Source organism: Pholis gunnellus (assembly GCF_910591455.1).
Source record: "Pholis gunnellus genome assembly, chromosome: 16".
NCBI classification, from domain to species: domain Eukaryota; kingdom Metazoa; phylum Chordata; class Actinopteri; order Perciformes; family Pholidae; genus Pholis; species Pholis gunnellus.
The window spans coordinates 1,403,101-1,425,352 of NC_136543.1; the positions used below are offsets into that span (position 1 = coordinate 1,403,101).

The 22,252-nt window shown below is 40.2% G+C and overlaps 1 protein-coding gene across 1 annotated transcript in view; it reads left to right on the top strand.

Moving 5' to 3' along the window:
- epb41a (erythrocyte membrane protein band 4.1a) overlaps positions 1–22,252 on the top strand; it is a gene marked incomplete at its 3' end in the record, with an annotated part of 54,819 nt that overhangs the window by 13,559 nt on the left and 19,008 nt on the right. Inside the window, exons 12-16 of the mRNA XM_079176646.1 lie at positions 1,663–1,737; positions 2,843–2,890; positions 6,464–6,526; positions 6,657–6,704; positions 10,037–10,207. Coding sequence (XP_079032772.1) covers positions 1,663–1,737; positions 2,843–2,890; positions 6,464–6,526; positions 6,657–6,704; positions 10,037–10,207 — 405 coding nt within the window. The remainder of the gene's footprint in view (positions 1–1,662; positions 1,738–2,842; positions 2,891–6,463; positions 6,527–6,656; positions 6,705–10,036; positions 10,208–22,252) is intronic.

Here is a 22,252-nt window from a genome sequence, read left to right on the forward strand (position 1 = left end):
ATAAAATAATAAGAAAGCAAAAAGGCCACTTTACTTGTAAGGTCACTGTTTTCAGAGTTGTAATTTGCCTTCCTCCACAGGTGGAAAGTTTTTAAAAACTTAGTTTCATTCTTCCTGACTACCAGAGACAGTGCTAAACTCTGGATGTTATCCATCTCGCCATGCGCAGGTCGAGTATTTAATATAAATAAATTCACATATGACCTAGGATGACGTAGGGCAGTCCCGCCCAGATAAGCCCATGTCTTCATATTTATCCCTTGTAGCTTCTCGCAGGTAACCCGCAAATGCAGGTTGAAACTAAAAGCTTTAAAAAAGCAGATAAGTGTCTCTTCACGAGCTTGGTTGGAGTTACGGTCTCATCCTCCAAGGACTGCAATTAGGCAACCATTGCTACACTTGTATCTCTTAGCTGACAGACTGGTGATTTCGCTGGTGCTCTCAGCACCTGACATTACAGAAAGGTAAGGCAGGTGTCTTCGCTAACTCTGAAGCTCGGCAAGAAAAGTACAAATTCTCTATTGTTGCTTCAAGTAATGTTTTCAGGTTTCTTCTAAACGTTTGTGTTTGTCCTTGCAGTGATTGGCAAGCCTTGCTTCAGAATTATAATTGCTGGTAGTCGCCATATTTGTTTTTTCCCCCTTAGCGGGAGACAAGTTCTTTTTTGTTGTTAATTCATTGCTCCCTGACGGTTGCTTTTGCTTCGTTCCTGACTGGCTTCAGAGTTTGATTGACAGATGGTTCATCAAATCACCTGCGTCATATTTTCTGAAAGTGCCTGAACCTTTCCAAACAGTTTCCGATGCCAGCTTTTCAGATGGTTCAGTATACAAACCACCTGGTGGGTCAGGTAAACCTCGGGGTACCACACCTTGAAAAAAGAAATTGGACTGTTTGGCAGACAAAGTTGACACAACTCCAAGGATTGCGAAGCTACTTGTTTTGTGCTGTCTACTCAGCTATGCATTGAGGAGATCCACAAATGCACAAAATGGATTACATCCCGTGTTAAGTGCAGCCTCTGGCGGCCATCCAGAATACATAGAACCGGAGTTGCATATGTAGGCCTTGTTTCATTGCTACAGGTTTTTAGCACCTTTCAATCCTCCAAACTGTACATATCACTTTTCTTTAGCAAGTAAAAACTAATGGCCCATCCTAAAGGAATTTTTCCACATATTTTTAGATGTGCTCATGCGTTTGCTTTGCAAAAGAATGTTGAACTAGTGGTTACATGGAAGCTAATATACCTCACTGTAGAGTATGACGTGTGCTGGTACAGAGAAATGCGTCAAACAGTGTACAAGAGGAACATATATAATTTAGTGGTAAGTGTAGCTGGTATCGATGAAAAGGACAATCTCATCTCTCTATTTATTGTAACAATATTGTGCTGAATCAAAAGCCCAACGTTTCGTTGTCTGACTTCACCAGGGGCCCTAATAAATAGAGATAGATGAATTGAACAAGTCAATGTGCGGTCCACCTCCTTCGACCAAGAGTTCCAAGGCTACCAGCACCAGGTTTGATGGGGTTGAGGTGTTTCTTTATTTTAAAATGAACATTTTAGCTCTTAATGGAAACAGAATTGTTCTGTGGAATGTTTATTCCTGGTCATGCCTGGAATTGATCCTGATGTGTGAGCTTTGTCTGTGCTACCAGTCAGTGGCCAGGAGAGAGCGGAGGCACTCGCCCTCTGTGACCACCGCCAACGGAGAAAGAGAGAAAAAGAGCCAGGTTTGTTTGCTTGACGCATGATCAAACTGAACCAGAGTCGAACCACCTGAAACTAGACAAAGACTAGAAAACAAAATCGATACAGTAGAGCATTTCCATGACTGGTATACTGTATGTGATATTAAAGAGATTAGAGCAATATAGAACAAAATATAGCGGTATGTATATGTATATGGTGAGCAAGAATATTTCACAAAACAGGGATACAAAAGAAATCTTTGATGGTACTAATGTATATGTCAATATAGTGTATATGTCCACAGCAGTAGTCCCATCAACACAACACAGTATGTCACACTCACTACTCTGCTAATTATTTCTAGTTGCTTTAATTTTGCAGTTTTTATTTAATAACTTTAATAATATTTCTATATTGCCATACATTTAATTGTATATCAAGATGCATACTGTGCATACTGTGATATTATACATTTTACCAAAGACCGTTGTCCATTGATTAGCAAATCCAGTGAATGTAATATGTGAAGATATATATTATACAAATATAAAGAAATGTAGAAAATATTGCCCAAAATCTGGCCTGATCATTAATTAACATTATTACCAACAATGGGAATTAATAAGGAATTTGTGAGGGCTGAGTTATACTGTCTCATAGTAGCGTCATAAAAGTCACTCCTAGAAAACGTTCCTAGAAAACCTTTAACCTTTCATCAACAGTAGCTTTACACCAATCAACAGAATGGCAGAGTAGAAGGGACTTGAAGCTGAGAACTAAAACAGTATTTCTTCTAAAAAGTGAAGTGCTAGAGTGATGTGAAAATGTCTATTAAGCTGAATTTAGCTTATATAGTACACATAATAGTTCTTTTTTTTCTTAGGAACCTGCATTTATTTGTTTGTGATAGCCACTTGGTACATTTTAATGCTGGTTTTTATTTGAGAATCTACGGCACACAACTCAAAATATTTTCTCATGATTATCATTTTTTGACAAAAACAGCACTGGTAAACCTTTTTTCAGTACAATTGGGATGGTGAAGTTGTATGTTCTGTCAATTGATTTACAAATGGTTTGATAGATTCGGACTGCAATGGGACCTTAACATCCAATAACTCTGTGTTTCCTCTGATGGTGGAGCAGCACTCTCCTCAGGACAAAGCAAAGATGGAGATGGTGCGAGTGAGGAAGGTTAGCATGCTCCTGAGCTGGTGCTCCTGCTGAATCACCATTCTCATCCCTTCATCAATTACACATGAAGAGACTTTTAATTTGCTTGTCTGTTGAATGCCAGTGCTATTCTCCAGTGCAAAGACACCAAGTGCTTTAATCTCTTGATTTCTTCATGATTTCTGGCTGTTTGTGTCTCTGTGAAGCCTTGTCCATGTCCAAGGAGAATCACTCCATTGTGCAAAGTTGTTATTAAAGGTCTAGTGTGTAGGATTTGGTGGCGTCTAGTGGTGGGGTTGCAGATTGCAACCAACTGAAACTTATCCGGTGTGCCAAGCGTGCAGTAGAGCTACGGTGGCTGACGGAAAAACAGGAAAATAGGAATGTCCCTCTGGTTTGTCCGTTCTGGGCTACTGTAGAAACACGGCAGCCCCCTTTGTAGATATTAACAGCTCATTCTAAGGTAACGAAAACACAATGATTCCAATGTTCAGAAGATTATACACTAAAGACAACATAATAAATAATATTCCACTTCTGTCAATAGAGCACCCTAAATGTTACACACTTTTCCTTTAAGTCATTGTCATTCCCTGCAGCTTTTTGACAAATAAAGTGTTTTTCTTGTACAAAGCATGGTTTCTACTTCTCCAGAAGCGAACGTGCAGGTATATTGTTAACAAAATAATGTTTGGTTGTTACAAGCTTTTGCTGATTGAATCAGTCCCTCCAGGAATTTTCAGAAATTTCTGTGACAGGAGAAATGCTTGATTTTACAGCAGCTTCTTGTGTGAAGCAGTTCAAAGCTTTGTAGGAACAGTGTTTCCCCTACCCCTACCCAGCCCCCCCAACAACCCCCCCCCCCCCCCCCCTTTGAAGGTCGAGTTAATTTTGTAACCTCTTGGGCCCGGACGAGCCTGATTTGGGGTTCGCTTGGTTCCGAATGTCATAGAATGGACTTTTCATAAATAAATATTATTAATGCTACACACATGCTGTTAGGTCCAGAACCTCTCAGAGCTGTGGAAGGCCGCATGTTGAAAAGCAGCCCTCAGAGGAGAAGAAGCCCCCCCCCCCTTGCTCCCATTCTTCCATCAGCAAGCAGGGCCGGAATCAAATGGTTCAGGTTAAAATCAAAAGTATTTAATATCTAACAGAAGCCAAAACAACTGCAAACTGAAGTACACCATGAATGATAAAACAAATATAATATTCCATGAAATATGACACCCCGTTCAGGCCACCCAGCAAACTGGTGTGTTCACTGAATGGCCCCAAGGAAGTCTGACTCTCCCTCGATCCACACCCTTTGTCCCCCCAAAGTTACATCCTTGAGCCCATCGATCAGCTCCCACGATTGGCTCATCCAATAAGCCCCTCCTGGGCCATGCCTTTGGTTCTGTTCTGCACACCTAGGTCAGCCAGCTTCGTTCCAACCCCCGCTGGCAGACACCTCCTAACATTCTTGGGGCCGGTTCCTTTGTTTGAATCGCCAAACCCCCGCTTCCAGTACACTCCTCACACCTTCCTCTTACAGCATGAAAGTAGGGATTTGCGTTTTCGGTGAATCGGTTTTACGCACGGAGCAGGAAGGCAAATTTTGGATTTTTACTGGCTAACGATTCTGTCAATCAACACCAGCTTACGCCCAGTGTCTCCTTGAGACTCTGACGTTTCGAAAGAGGTGTCAGTCTGAATTTGACCAATCATAGGACCAGAAAGCACCACTCACACACATGAAGACTGCAGTCAGACGAGAATGGATCCATGGTTTACAGGCTCTGAGAGGACCCAGGATCAAATTGATGCCAAACTGCTGGATTTGGATGTTTGAACAATATTATTGATAAAACATGTGAAATATATAGTTATATAGTATATAAAAGTACAATGGAACAGCTGGTTCCAAAATGATGACCTCGCCTGAATTCTCTGTACTGAAACCTCAACTGTTTTATTCTTTACTTTATCAAAGCCACATTTTTTTAGAGACTCCTGACCTGTTGTGCTATGATTTGGGAGAGTTTTCGGCTAGCCAGGGCCTCATAAAAAAATAAAAATAATAAAATTGCTTTTTTTTCAGGCGAACCTGAACATTTTCAATTTGAGCTGTGTGCCATCTTCATTTACTATTAACCGGTAACATATACACAATATTTACCCATCTGAACAAATCTCACAAGTGTTTCTGTTATTAAAAAAAAAATTATTCAAATAGACCTTGTAGTTAGAGATCTACACTCTCTTGAGTATGGGTATGCAATTTTCGAGCAGAGGCCTAAAAATAGGGGTAGGGATTAAGAGGATTTATTTTCTATATAGGCCAGATCACAACAGACGTCATTAAGGTTCTTTCCTATAAAACAGGTCTACACCGTGCTCTGTATCGCGCACGGCGGAGTTCCGCCTCGATTCGCGCGCACACACACAGACACGTGTGCGCACACACAGGTGAGCACACTCCCACCAGTGGACAGAGAGCGAGCGTCGGAAAAGAGCTGAAGAGCAGACAACAATATCTGCGTTTTTCAAACGCTCCCATGTGGTGAAGATGCAAAACTCTCTCTCCTGTGAGTAGCTCTGAGGGAAACACTGAGGAACATAAGCATAATTGGAAAATTAAGGCGCTCATAAGTCATGTTTGGACATAATGTAAACATATTCGATAGCAATGTGTAAGAGTCTGGCAATGATACAATTATTTAGTTAGTTAGTATAAAGCAAAATGTGTGTAGGGAGGAGTAGGTTCTTTCCCTATATTTTCTTATTTTGACCACAGTAAGTACTGAACAGGACATTTTACAGTTGAAGTTGTCAGTGCTCTCTGCTAGAGTATTCGGGCCAAACGTCATAATGTTATGAGAATTAAGCCACAACACTACAACAAAAGTTGTGATATTTGAAGGATAAAGTCATAATTTTATGCAAAACTATGACAGTGTTTATTTAATTCCCCATCATAATAAACAGATGTGTGACACACAGATGTTTTTACATCTGTTATGTGCTCACCAATAAACTTTATTACCATAGATTTTAGGATACTGAAACTAAATGAAACCATTGACATCTCCCGACACAATAAAACCATGTTTACAGTATCAGAAGAAGATAACTCAGAAGTCTCTGAACATACAAACACTACAAACACAGGGGTTAGTATGTGATGGGTTGGTGAATAATTCACCATATCAGGAGATGATTTTCAGGTTTACTGAAAATAGTAACGTGTGAATGTTGCTATTTAACGTGCAAATTCCTGGAGTGACAAGCAGATGGCAACGTGGTCCTTGTCCTGTACTCTGCACTGCAGCAGCCTCAGCATGCATAGCATGTGACTTCACTCACATCAGCGAATGAGTATCTGCCTGGCGTCTCACACACACCGTGCAGCTGAATCCCTCACCATTCCCTGAGCTGAGCAGCCTGGGAACTGCAACCCCATAGCGCTTATGTTTTTATATTTTAAGTGATTCATGTCATCACCATGGTCAGTGCCGCTCATTGAATTCCATTGCAAATCAAATACTAAAATGTTTGAATTAATTCTGAATTATTTCCAACCAGCTCTTCCTTTTTCCTGATTTTCCACAGAAAAGAGCAAAGAAACTTGAGGGTGAAACTATTTATATCAGACATAGCAATTTAATGTTGGAGGTTTGTATCTTCAGTCTTCAGATATCTGTTCTGACTGTTTGCCGTCACGTTTTTATGCCTGCATGGGTGCTGTTGATTTTCTTTTTGTTTTGAAAGTTTTGTTTCTCTTCGTTTCTTGTCTTGTTTTTAGCTTAACCCTAAAGGCTTGGCATGCACCATTTTCCTCTCTGATTCTCATGCAAGTAGCTTCACTTCACTTTGACATTGTCTTTGTCATTTCATATATTCATTGTGTGAAATATATGATTGGGAAAGGTATGCTAACGTTTAAACTGGTACTGCAGGACTTAAAGCAATCAAAATGAGCTATTTCTTTTCTCCTGTGAGTCTAAAGGACTCGTCACTGCCGTCTAATCTAGTGCTATTGATTAGTCACTATGTATGAAACGATGTGAAGTGAAACCCTGACTTTAACAAAGCTATGAATCTAACCTTAAACAACGGAGCTTGACCATGTTTTGCCACAAAGTAGTTTCAGTGCTTGCTCTGCTGCTCTGCCACCATGTATGGATCCTTTTCAGGGCCCACATTCGGTCTTGTCAAAGCAGGAAAGTGTAGATAACATTAATGAGGGCTCCATTACATTAGGTGTCTCAGTAAGCCCTGTCAGTGAGTTTGCATCCTGGAACTGGCTCATCTAAATGGAATGCAGCCATCATTCATTCTGCATGTGCTTTGAGTCAAATGTCTGAAAAGGATCTAATGACAGAGAAGATTAGAAAACAAACCACTATTTTCTTCTTTCCTACTCATGTATGTCTCAGTGATGTCACTAACAGATTGTGGACACTGATGTTTGTCATTGGTCCTCATTGACATTCATTTTATTGTCTTCATGAACATAACTCCCTGTGTTGACTGTGAGTCTATTACTGTGATCACTGTGCCTCTCTGTGCTGGTGTTGAACATTTCAGAGAGTGATGACATTTTGACGGCTTGGGAACGTATGATAGTGAAGTCCTGTTTTAACGCTGCATTAATTAATAGATCTATTGAATCAGAGGGCAACATGAAGTGTAAAAGCGGTCCCTGAATGTGACAAACCCACAGGGATTATTGTTAATGTTATTAGCAATCTCTGCAGCTCCACAGAGCAGCTCCTAGTTTGGTTTTCTGCTGGGTTCTGGTACAACCTCAGCCTGCTACTTCTGTGACACGTCACCTCTCTCTTCATGTGTCTTCTCCAACTCATCCGGCCTACCACTTATAAAGCAGTCTTTTAAATAGTTTCATTACTACTTGGTGTCAGACTGCTGTTTACATGGCTATACATGATTAAAACAACAGTTGGACATTTTAGCTTGATATCCATCAAACTGAAGAGCAGATCAGTTTCATGTGTGTCGAGTATTGAGATACTGTATCTCCAGCAGCTCCAGGACATGTTCAGCCTAGCTTAGCTTCAGCATTTAATCATTGTTAAGCTTTTTGATCATTAAGGAAAGCATAAGAATGCATTAAGGATTATGATTCCATGAGGTAAAAAAGAGGAAGTCTGCACACTGAATGTAAACATCCAACGTTTTATCTTCAACATCTACTCCAGGTCAACATCCATGTGAATACAAAGTAGGCTGGATACAGTGCCCTCAGAATTGTTGGCAATCTTAAGTATAAATTAGCAAAGTGAGATGTGGAAATATATCTCCAGTGTTTATCCTCATGAACTTTCATTCAAAATATTCGCAAAAAACATACTTTTAATTCAAGTAACATAACTGAAAGAAACATTCGAACATTCTTATCAAAAATCATGATATTAACATATGTGTGCCACAATTATTGCAACCTCTCTTTGCCAAGATCACATCTCCTATGATACATGATGAGGTTGGTGAGCACATGAAACAGGATCTGAGACCATCCCTTCATCCAGAATCTCCTCAGATCCTTCATATTGAGAGGTTGACGCTTGTGGACCCTCTTCAGCTCGTCCCACACATTATCTGTGGGTACTGTGATCAATGAGCCATTTCAGTCAGTGTCCACCACGAACAAGGATCCTATTTGACTTTTCATTGTCATTGTTTCTGTGCTGAGTGACACAAAATAAATGGACAATTGGTTTCCATGAAACCAACAGATGACTATTTCACAACCTGCCGTGATACTGGGCTGTTCTCTGTATCCTAACGAGATGTCCATACCTACCACCACACTTCACAGTGGGTCTGAGGTGTTTCTTTATACGGCTACATCTTTCCGTCTACCCCAAACCCACCTCTGATTTTTTGCCAAAAAGCTCTATTTTGGTCTCATCTGACCACATAACCCGGTCCCACTGAAAGTACCAGCAACGTTTAGTAAACTCTAGCTTTAGTTTGTTGTTGATTGACAGCTAACCCTCCCATGACAGCAGTTTTGGTGACTTTCTGACTCAATTAATCCATGCAATTCTCCAGCTGCGATCCTTGGAGATTCGTTTGCATCTCCTGTTGCTTTAAACTTCGTCATTATTGCCTTATTATTGCTCACTGTGTTCCCAGGTCTTTCACATAAGATGAATGACGAAGGGAATCTGGCCTGTGTCACCTCATATTTAGACCTCAATGAAACAGGAAGTCATGGTTGACCACTGAAGAGTTCCTTATTAAACAGGTGAACTTAAACATGTCAAATACGACTGGAAAGGTACTTAGGTTGATTTTAATCATAGGCTCAGCCTTTACTAAAGGGTGCCGATACTTGTGCCAAAGTGCATTCTTGACATTTGAAAAAAAATGTATACAATGTTGTGATACATAAATAGCTTTAGCCTCATCATTTCATGCACTTTTTGAAGACATTTTTTAGAGCTTGCAATATTCAGTGTACGGACTACCTCTCCTTTCCCTTTGTATGCTGCTTTCATCCTGCAGCCAACTGAAGTTGGATGTGCAGAACATTCACCTTCCTCGCTTTCATTGGGTCAACGTGAAAAACCTGCTCACCAAATGCAGGTTTTTCAGAGAAACACGACACCCTGTCATTCAACATGTCTTCTTGCTGGCATTGTTGAAAGCCATAATCTGTGAGCCAGTGAGCTGGTGCCTTGTTAGTAACCAGTAATCAGTAGACATCCTCTGCTGCTTTATTTCTGTTATGACCCAGACGAGGAAGATTTAGAAATGGCTGTAAACTCTGCTGCTGGGCTAAAATATTGGATCACAGATCACAAGAGATGGATGATGACTCCTGGTGTCTAGTTTGTCTAAATGATGTCTTCCTCCATCACCTCAGCATGTCATTGAGAATAGGCAGGCTCAATCCTAGTATAAAACAAAGCCATATCGTCAACATATTGAAAGGGTGGGAGATAGTTCTTAAAACTTAATTCATCATTATTTTGTCTATTTGTCCTCTTTCTTTGACCATATACAGTAGATGTCTATTTTCTTCATGGTCCTACATTCTTTTCACTTCCTTTTCCCACTGCTGTTCTTTCACATCTTATTCATTCTTTTGTTTCATCCTACTACTCATTGTTTCCCTTCCATCTACCTATTCTGATTTTTACGTTCTTGTTGAAGGACCTGGATAAGACCCAGACTGGGATCATGCGACACCACACTAGCATCAGTGAGCTGAAGAGGAGTTTCATGGAGTCGGTGCCGGACCCTCGGCCCAGTGAGTGGGACAAGCGTCTGTCCACCAACTCGCCTTTCCGCACAGCGAGCATCAACGGCCAGCTGCAACCAGCGGTAAGTCCAGCAACCTGGGGAGCAAAGACACTGCAGCAGGACTGCTGATTACTCTCCAGTAGACATCATTTCATGCAATGTGTCAGTCAGATCATACAGACTGTATAGACTCTTTGACTAGAGATCCAACTGTCAATAGTCTCATCTGACTCTTGGTAACATGTCAAACAAGAGGGTTTTTCTAAAATATCACACTGACCCTTTAAACCATAGTCTCCATTCAGTAAAGGCAGCTCAGTAAACCTGAACCAACTCTTGGTTTAGACGTTGTGTGCTAGCCAACTAACTAGCAGTCTACTCACTAGTTATAGTAGCTTGAGATTGGACACGGGGACACCGGGCCTGTGATTATTAGACATCAACTCCACAGTAGGAGCTAGTGGCTGTTTATGGCACTTCTTTGTATTTTTATAACGTCCGCACAGATCCCTCCAACGGTCATATAGTAGCAGGAAATAATACATTTAACACCTGTTATTAGTGTGTGTTTTCAATTTGTTCGTATGCCAATTAAATACTGTGTTATATTAATTAAAGATGCTTTTAAAAATAATGATGATTCCCCATTTTATATAGAATGCTCTACGCATATTCCAGAGGAGTATAAAGATATATTCTGGGACAGTTTAATTCATGCCCACAGTTTCCTAAGCAGAGCTAATCTGTAAACTTCAGTTAGTCATTTGTTCATTTGGTTTAGTAATCTGTGTTCACAGGTTTTCTCCCCTTTCTTTTCTCTTACAAAGAGAAGCCCTGGTGTCCATAACATAAGAAAAAGCCTGCTGATTTTTTACTGAGTGGTTTGTATAATGTGAACCGTAAATAGTTAATTGGTTAATTTGATATTTTCCATTATTTAATCATTTCTTAGACAATAACATTTACACCCTAGAGATACCAATCTAACTACAGTGCCCTCAAAGCAGTGTTGGTCAATGATCCTCAAAGTATCTTTAAGAAATAATGGTGAGCTCTATGACTCATTACATTACATTCTGCAGATGCTTTTGCCCAAAGCCACTTGCAATTAGTGCATTCAACTCAATTGGAACAATAACTATTATTTTAAAAAAGCCCCAGGAAGCAACCCGTATTTGTGAGCTGAAACACTGCAGCCCCTATAGGTTTACTGTGGGTCTGTAAGAAGTTTGTGAACATTTGATTAAAGCCCCTCAACAAGTCAAGTACATTTTACAATAGGCCTTTTCATGGAAGATATTTTATATGTCACAGGCAAAGCCAAGGTATAAATAATCAAAGCAATGAATTCCATTCAGCTGCTTGATTTTCAGGGTCCTGCTATCGTGCATGCTGGCTTACTGTCACACTGCCATGACTTACTGGGACACTTGAATAGAACAGAGACATTTTTAATGTTATTAGCACCTGTGCTTTTCTTACCATGACAAGTCAAAAAGTCTGCTGTGAAAAAAGCCAAGCTGTTCACCGCAGCTCCACACAAACAGATGTTGACATCTGGGGAGAAGGCCTTTAAACACACATTTATAATAGACACTATGTAACCATAATATCAAATGAAATATTAAAGGTATTTAAATTTGAACCCAAGGGTTGGTAAAACAAAATAAGAGTTAAAGTGCATATTACCCTCAAGGTCTGGGGCCTTGTTTGCTTTGTAGGAGTCATACTGGATATTATATTATATGTATATATAAACTATTTTAAATGTTCATTTTTCCATGGGAGGATTTTATTGACAAGACACATACACATGTGTAGCAACGGACATAAATATATTGATGTTGTCCATGAAGAATACTGCAGATGTCCACAATGCACCTCATCATCTAGAACTACACTGATCCTCCACTGGGGAGTGCTGTTGGCTTTCTCCATATCATTCCACTGCTTTAGCATGACGGTAACTGCAGTTACAAAGGAACAAGACACTTTCACAGATTTTGCTGCTGAGAAGATGGCATGTGTGTGTATATGTGTGTGCAGGGGACGATGTCCACAGCACCTGCGTACAGAGTAGTTGGTGGCGTGTATGAGGTAAACTTGATTGTGCAGCTTGCTGTCAGGCTGCTGTAGATCAACACTGTCCAGCATTTCTTTGAGCAATAACGAATGGCCCCTGGAGCCCGTGGCCAGCTGTTACCAAGCAGCTCTCTAACTTCACCAGATTGGGCTTGGCTGCATCCCAAAGGGTTCAGTATGCTTCAAACCAACGAGTTTATACATAGTGATGTCGGAACATATCTAAAGGCATACTTGTTCACTTTCACATTCCATGGTGTAAAGCTTTCAGGCACAGAGAGGGACAAGATGTGATGAAACGTACAAATGGGGACACTTTGGGACGTTTGTGTTGTACTCGGCTGTTCACATGAAAAGTGACGGAAATAGTTGTGTGAGAATTGAAAAAAGAGCTTGTAATGAATTCAAATTTTGATTAGTGATTCACTTTGTGAAGTGAGCGGATTGTCAGTTTGGATGCACAAAGACTGCATCTGAAAGGTGTTTTAGCACTGTTCAACAATCTGACAACCACTTTGTTTGAAGCATACTGGCACCTTGTGTCCTGGATCCCATCCCTTTGACCCTAACATCGCCACCTTCCCTCTATGGCTGCTGCAAGCTTTGTCATCTTGCTTGATCTGCCAATGGCTGGATTAATCATGCCATGTATTTGCATGATATGATCAGTGAAATACGGATGAGCAAAAGAACACAAGAAAACTAAAGCTAAAAAAACAATGATTAGTAGCCAGAGAACTGACCCTCCTCCTCCCCTCCTCCTCCTCATCTGTCTCACCCTCCAATCCTCCCTCTATCTATCCATCCCTGAATGTCTTTATGTGTTATTCTGTGTCTCTGTCTTGTACCTCTGCCACCCCTGTCCTCATCTTCTTTCCCTTCCCCGTTAAAGTCTGGGCCGGTTTCTCCAGTCAAATCTCCACCAACTCCATCCTCTTCCCCACAACCCTCCTGCGTGTTCAGACAATGACACTGAAGGTCAGAGTGGATCTCAGACCTCTGATCTGCTGGTGTTTCCCTCTGGCTCTCGGCTGTCCTCTACCCACAACTTAAAGGCACACTTTCTATTCCAGACATGAGGTCCTGCACAATAATCACATATTCATTTTAGATACTCAAGAATTCAGCCATAACAGCAATTTCTTGCTGAAAGCCTAAGGCATAATTTTAGTAATTTTACATTATTGCTTAATGCTAGGAATTTTGATGACATAAGATGGAAGAATAGAAAGAGTCTCCATTGCATCATCATCCACCGGTTTCTTCCAGATTTTCCCTGCTGTTAGATTCTTACAGGGCTAAACACAGATCTTGTGTGCAGTACCACATCCCCCCTATAGTGAGCAGTGCACAATTACCTTAATTGAAACATGTTTCATGGCAAGCACTTCCAGAGTTCCTGTCATCTGAGATGCCAAGATAATTGACAGCCTGTTGGTGCATTCTAAAGGTTTTTCTGTGTTTCTTCCTTCCTTTTGGCATTTAAGACTTTGCATTGCCAAAATGCCATGCACTAGCTATTTAGCTGCCAGGGAAAGCCTTTCCTATTCCCATCATTGAGCAGATGTATGTATTAAATGTATTAACCCTCAGTACACTCCTCTTCCCCTTCTGACGCTGCTGCTCTGTCAAAGGTGCAGCCTGATTAGAGCCCTCTGTCATCTTTTTACAAACTACGGAATCCTGTCAGTCTATTGATTGGGTTTGAATGTTTAATGAACATTTGATATCCTGTGTTTTCAGCTATGTTGCCAATAATACATCAGTTAATAGTCCTCCATCTGCAAATATTCTCTTGCTTATTAACAGTAGAAATATTATGAATAAATTCTTAAAAATAACAATAGTAATCCATGCTTCACTAAGCCCCACTCCCCTTAGTTACTGTTGCTACCCCTGTCAAGTTATCCATTCTAGCAGCTTGTACGCAGTTTACAATGATAACATGCAGATTCGCCACTTATAGTGTTTGCGTTCTTGATTTCACACAGAGGTAGGCCAAAGAAGGTTTCTCCTTTTTAGTCATGGCTATAGATTATAGTATAGGTACTAGATTTGACTAGTTATCAACTCTAGCGAGCTACCTAAGTAACTTTAACTGTGAGTTTGTTAAAAAAAAGCCACCTTCAGGAGGCCTTTAAATGTTTTTTGGCTGACTCAAAAATAAAAATGAGAACCCTGCAAAAGGTTCTTCAATATGCATTTGATGTTCACGGTATGCCAACTCAGTGCCATGTAATGAAGCAAAATATCAAATGGAACCACCTGTAGCCACTGCAGCTTTGCTTGAACATGTATTGCCTGTACATTGCAGTGCCTTGAAGCTGTTGAATGCATTCAAATTTTCCAATTCTAGAAAATGCATCCTTCAGGCAAATTGGATGGCGTCATTGTAACACAGCTAACAATCTAACTGTTGACTACTAAACACAATTCATATACAGCAACCAGCTATAACTAAACGGCTACCTAACTGGCTTGTAACAGAATATCTCTGCTAAAACGCTCCAGCTCACAGGATCATTTCTCCAGGAGGCCTCTTATGTGTTACGGTAATCATTTGACCAAAGAATCAAGTAAAGGCGATTTCCTTCTGTAGTGATACCATCCAACAAGAGCAGAGATACTACAACGGAAATGCATAAAGGTGAGGTTTGAAAACAACCGTTTAATGCTGCATGTAAAACAAAAAACTATAGCCAAACTGACTAGATAGAGCTGTCTGGGCCTGTAATCGTAGAAACTTAAAAGGATAAGTTCAGTTTCTTACAATTACTAACTCAACAAGTGAATGGGTGAGACTTACGAACAGGGCAACATCACTAAAATGAAGCCTAAAGCTGAAAACACACTGCCGCCTTAGCACCAATAAGAAGCATCGTGCTGCAGCTTGTTAACAGAAGACCATACTCAGTGCAGGAAATACCATGCGTTTGTTTTTTTTCCTCAACTATATTAATAACAGTCAAAAAGACAATAAAATGGCATGGTTGAGTTACCTATTCTACAAATGTATAAATGTATAATCTGACCACTGTATAATGTTTTGAAAGCAGCAGATCAACCAACATACTTGGTGGGCTACCATATACCAATTTCACTATTTGTTTTCCGACATATAGCCTAAACTTAAACTATGATAACCAACATCTTATACCTAAGCTTCTACGGCAGCCTGGATCTACAAGCAGGGAACGAGTGGTTTTTCTAAGGGGTGGTGAGGCTGGAAACAAGCCAGTGGCGTTAAGTGGCGCAGGGTGGTGTCATACATAGAAAATAATAGCAGTAGCTGTTTTGACACGCTGTTCAGCGGTGGTGTATTTTGGCCTTAACAAGTCAAGAAATACAAGCTGTCGGATGACCAGACAGGTTGGAAATAAGCCACATGGTTATTCAAACTTATTTGGAAGAGAAAACATCTGTAAAATGATCTAAAGAGTAAACATCCACTACAGTTTAGAGACCAGACTTCCTGGTTCTTTCAACTTAAAGCAATTGTACTCATAAAGCTTAATATCAAAAATCACAAATTTGCCTCAATGGGATCTACAATCTATACAGCATCAACACCCTCTGACCTACCATACTTACCGTAGTTGTACACAATTATCAGCAAAATTACTATTGAAAGGTCAGGCTTAGTGTTTTAGTCTAAGTAACTCTCTAACTCCTAATAACTCCCTAAAACCTTATTCTAGCCTAATTCTAACCATTTCCGTTTTACCCATCAATAAAGTTGTTTGTATAACATGCCTTGTTAACAACTGGTTTGATCGTATGATGTTTGTTGCCCTGTCAGTCCTTGTTGCCCAATGTCCTTGCTATTATTTTGGGGAATTTTATGATGAATTTTATGATGAAAAGAAGCTACGAAAAAAAGGTTAAAAGTTGATACAAACCAGAATTGTCCTTAATGTCATGTCCTTCTGAACAGTCTCTTAGGTGCATTTTAAGGCAACAACTAATTCCTGAAAATTCCTTTTCTGTTGCAGTAATTTATACTGCAACAGATTTATATTGTTTCACGACAGTAAGCCAACCAGCATGTAACCCTGTCATCATTTGAGTTTGATCTTACTTAGATTAAGACTTCCCAAACTTGTCTGTTCATGTTAATGTTTTTCTGTCAGACAACACTGTCACGGATTGTAGTTATAGACCCAAATGCAGATAGACTAGGGAAGTAGATTTAAGTGACGAGGTATTTTCAGGGATATTGGGTGGTGATAATGTCAAAAGGTGATATGGAGCAGTGGAGACCGAGGGTAAGAGGGCGATGGTGGGTGATTAAGCAGAACAGGCAGCTGGTGAGGCAGGCTGGTAAACCGGAGATGATGATCCTGGAGGCACAGGGAGCACAGGTAAATACAGGCAAATGATAATAGTAGGAATGAACTCAGAATACACCATACTGAGCGGCCCAGAATGACTAAACTACCACTGTGTTTGCAACAATGATCTGACGATGAGTGGATGGAAAGCCGGGGTAGATATACTGCTGAGTTGATAAGATGGAAGGCAGTTGGGCAGACTGGACAGGTGAGGTTAATGAGCCGTAATCAAGAGGGAGCCGGGAGGAGAAAAGATAGGAGCCACGCCCACACCACACACAGAGACAGACAGAGGAAATACAAGAGACACAGGGGTAGAGGGAAACACAAGAGGCATGACCTGGCCGTGATAAACACCACAAACAATGAAATTTTGAGGTTGTTGGACATCTTGCAAAACCATGTTCCCTCTCTGCTACATACCCCCCAGAGCTTCCCTTTCATGTACCTTCCCTACAACATCCTCTTCCTCCATGCCCTCATCCTTCTGTCAGTTGACCATATCCCACTTGTCTGTTCATTGTTATCTGTCTCTCTTGGTCTGCCGCTGCTGAGCACAGCGAGGGAGGCAGACTCTGTTTGGACACAAGGTAAGAGCATGTAGTTTGTCCCCAGCGCCAGTGGGACCACCGGCGTACAGACATGGCTGCCTGCTGGAAGACTATGAGGACAGTGAGGTTGGTTGGGTTGATGATGAGGAGGAAGAGGATGAAGAACAAGCTCATGGTCACGCACTAAAGGTGGCTATCAATGTGCCAGATGAGGGGAGGAGCTTGGTTAACCCATGTGAGCTAAACCCAGCCAGGCTCAAGCATTCCCGGATGTCTTTCTTTCTGTCAGGGCTGCTGGTGATGGCCCTGACCATGCTGTGGCTAGCCTTCATTTAAAAAGATGTAAATATGGAGATCCCTCAACATTTAAGCCTGCAAGGTGCTTCATTCAAGTACTGTTTTGTCCCTCCATGTGTCCTATACTTTCCATGCTCCTCAGTTTAGCTTAAAATGGCAAGACTCCCAAAAAACGTTTGTCTTTAAAGCGAGCCCATGTACCTTTAGCTGAACTGTGGCTACAAGCTCCGTCCCAGCTTAGTTACTGTTGCTAAGCCTATCAAGCTTTCTACATTGATAATGGTGGCAGATTTATCAGTGACAATTTGTGGTCATTGTTGAGACAGCTGGTCCATTACAACTTGCAAAATTGTCCTCTCCATTTTAATCAAAACCATTGATTGACTGAAAAAACTGTCCCACACAGCTAGCCTACTAATGAACTTTACCCGAGGTGGTTAGGATTGAGTCTCCTGCTGACTTCTATTTCACCAAGAATACCAACATAAACAATACTTATCATGCTATAATCCTGAGGCTAAAGCTACACAACCCAGGCAAAAAGTCAGTATCGTAACCAGTATCGTAAGTGAACTTAATGACTTTGTAAAAGACAAATTACTTTCCTTGCTGTTATGGGATAGCTAGTTGCCATAGCAATTCCGTACAGCATGATAGGTTCAAACAAACAAAGTTGCTCCAACACAACCCTGTTCAGATGCTTACTAAAGAAGAAGGTATTGGACAAGGAACAGAGGTTTGATTACAAGAGGAAAGGCTTTTGGAGGTGGAAATTATGAATCACTTGGCTGGTTTGACTCGCTTTGTTCAGGTCGGTTTAAAAATTTGTAGTCACTGACCGTATAGTTTGTTCACTTTCTTCCTAAACTAAAGTTTATACTCGGCGTAGTGAAGCGCACGCCAGAAAATGACGTAATCACGGCCGGCGAGTGTAGACTTCGTAAGTGATCGTGGCGCTTGGTCGTGCACCTCTGAATTTTTCTAATTCGGCGCGACTGTCAGAAATAGTTCAGATAAAAGTTTACGTGTCTAGGAATTATAGAAAGACCAATTTGTTTTTAAATACTTTAGAAACAGGAGGTCTTAAAAATCTTCATTTAGTTTACAGGATATTCAGCCTTTGTTTCTTTTAAATGCATGCAATACTTTACTTCTATTCTTTACAGGGCTTGTAAAGAATAAAAGTAAAGTATTGCAAGTTATGAATATAAGATATGAATTTACAGATAATTACAATCCCTCCTCAGCATTGTATAGGTTGGTTTATGGCTTTTGACAGTTACACCTACAGTCTATTGGCATATTTCTGGGTTACACACTTTTTTATTTTTTACAGTTCATTTTGTTTGTGCTGAGTATAAACACCTCCGTTGATGCTTGGAGCTTGCGCGCCATATGTGGAGGATCATGCTACGACGCCAAGCAAGAGAATAAACAAGGCTCAGTGGTCTCACCACTGTCCAAATGCACCTCAGTATGAAATAAGAAAGCGCATCAGTGTTCAAAGGCATTTCAGTACATACAGCGGAATGCATTACTGCTCATAGACTAACCATATGAAACACAATCTTGGGTAACAAGCTTTGATGGGGTTACTGGAGTGTAAACTTCTTAAATCCAATAAACAGCAGGACGGAAATAGAGAGATACCATTGCATCCGGAACCAGCTCTCACATGGATTGTTCCGGTTGTGAAGAGGGTTTTTCTTATGTAACCTATATATAGCTGCAGCTATCGGCTGAATTAGTTTAGATTTTTCCATTGATTATTCAAGTAATCAGATAATGCTTTGGCCTTAAGGACCAATAGTGATATAGTTTATTGAATTATTATTAATTCAACAAACTATTAAACCCTCCTGCTTTATTATTAGACATTCAGAGCAACTGACATTGTTTAAAGTGTGAGATAGTCCACACAGGGAGAGCTGGAGGGGAGGAGGGGTCAATTGCTTGCGTCATTTGTCACTGGACACTGACATGAGTCGTTGACCAGTTAAGTCAACCACGCTCTTTTCCTGAATATAACTAAGTGGTTTTGTTACTAAAACCATAATTTCCAGTAAATACAGAAGTATATTTTGAAAGGTGTGAAAACTGACACTGTCCCTGCTACATCCAAAACTGATGCTAGAGGGGGATCTAAAGCCTCATAGTTTGAAGAGAAGGGCCACTGACCAAGCATCGCAATTTGACGAGTTGGGAGTGAGAGTGTGTTGCTTGATCATGTGGAGAAGGTTAACAGACCTGCCATGCCTAGTTATGGTTGATTAGCTACAGTTGGACAATTGACATTTAGGCGAGGCTTTTAGCAAAAGGCCAATAAGATACAATGACAATGCTAAAATGTTAAAATTAGTGCTCGGCAACGATTAGAATTCTTAATTGCAATTAATCGATGATGATGATTGTTATGCGCAAAGTTCAATAATTAATTCAAAAGTAGTGTATTGCACACTTTTATTTTAAAGTACTGCTATATGACCAAAAGTACAATAACATTTGGTTTGCAAACACTTTAAACAAATCAGGTTCTTTTTAACAGCAGTATTCTCTTTACACAGTAGCAGTTAAAATACAGTTATGATTCTGTTAATAGATATTCAGCCAGTGTTCACAACTTTATCTTCATGTGTGTAATAGATGCAGTTTAAAATATACACCTTGAAAACTGCAAACCTATCTAAGTCATGTTTGTTAAATTCTCAGTAGTGATAACTAAATGATATGCTTATTATACATATTCCAAACAAAACAACTTTAAAAACTCTAAAAAATAATTTAAAAAAATAATTTTTTTGGTGCTTTTTTTGGTCAAGCACATTTGCCATGCTGATTACTGTGTAATATGTGTGGTATTTGTTATAAATGTACGTTGGTACATAGAGGGTGATAAGAATCTGTACATGGAGGGACTTCGGACCCAGGGGAATGTAGGTGAAGGAAACAGGAAGAGACGCCACACAAACAGCTGTTCACCGCTCATCAGGATCCTGTAACGAGACGATCGCACGCGTGTCTGCTTAACGTGCCATAAGAAAATTGTCGGCATTAATTAATGAATGCGTTTACGCGATAACGCGTTAACTTGCCCAGCACTAGTTAAAATATTAAAGATACATAATACATAGAAGTCAGTAAAATCACTTGTGTCAATGTCCAGCCCTTTCTCCTAAAATTACTTTCCCATGCAACTAAACTGCATCATAAATCTTTCCGCCCAGATTACATTTTTTTTTTTTGCATCTATGGAGCTACACCGGTCAAAATTCCACAACCAATAGAATGCTAGATTTAGCATTGACCAATGAAATGATCCCTGCCTTGGTGCGGTCGTGATCACTTTACTGGAGCGTCCCTGACGGGCAGTTACTTTTCAACCTGGTTCATCCATTTCCACCCACAAAGGCTTTATTATATTTCCTTACCTCTTTAGCAATCCACAAAACTGTTATACATATGTTTATTTATATATACACATCAAAGCGCTGCCCTTTCTTTTTCTGTAATAGCTACACCGGTCTGCTGTCGGTGTGCTCGAGGGGAGGGAACAGTGGTGTCAGTCAGTGGAGAAAGTTACAGATAGTGGCATGGGAAATATTACCCTCTACATATGCTAATGAGAATCAGTTAATGCCAGTAGGATGTGGTGGTAGTCACCACTACTAATACCACAATAGTCAACAGGAATACCACTAACAATCAATAACGTTATACACGGCACCCAGACCTTACCTCAGAAACAGCGGAGTGCTACCGAGCTAACATTCATTTTGAATCAAGCTAACGTTAGCGGAGACAGAAAATAAAGCATATTCAACATGAGTAGGTTCAGTTTAAGCTTGGAAGGGAACTACAACACTATATCATAGCTACAGCGAGGTAGACAGTTTAACATGGGCAACAGCTCACTCTCTGTTTAACAAATGTAAAAACAAGGAGAACAATGGTAAAACAGCAGTAGTTGAGCCTACAAAGGAAAACTGGGATTAACAGGGCTCACCATGCTGCAAAATACAAATGAATGTTGAATGTGACTCTACTCACCACCTCTGATACGGGGTATTACATCATGGAATCACTCATGATAGGCAGAACAACAATGGAGTTCTAAAACAATATTTCCAACAAACATGTCAGACAAGAGCTAGAATAGCAAACATTAGCCACAATAAGTTACTGGTCATACAAAAGCAAGTAAAACTGTAACAGCAATAAGTGAAGTGAAATAAGACCTTTTATTTGTAAGAGAACAAAGTGATATTTCTAACGTCAAAAGTTACATTGTCTCGCTTAAAGATGTCAGTAAAAGAGCATTTTCTTCTGTGTTCTCGTATATGAAACATAAATCCTTCATGTTTCCACCCTGCAGGAAAAGGAAAGGTAGTTGTTACTAATAACTTTAATTTTGTGCTTGTCTTTTACATATTTTCTCCTTAAGAGTTAGTATCTCTGCTGTCGAGTAGATTTGCAGTAGCTGTACTACTACAGCAATCTAGTATGTTGCATGTTAAATTTCAAAAAATAGTATACTAAGATCTCACTTTGGACATTTGCAGCCCCCAGAACAACATTCAGCTATGTGGCAAAAGTTAATAAACATCAACAGTCAGACAGTTGACCAAAACTCTCAGACTGTGTGCAGTTAAGCAGAGTGCTGTTATGACTGACATGCTTTAACCCCGTTTTAATGATGGACCAAGTACCGGCAGACAATCAGGCCAAGTGTAAGTTAAGAATCATTAGTGAAGAAAAGGAATTACTCAGGAATGCATCACAGCATTTTTATACTTTTTACAGTAACATGTAGAGGATTAAATATTGATTCTGACTATTTGATGTAATGCTCGGAGGACAAAACGACA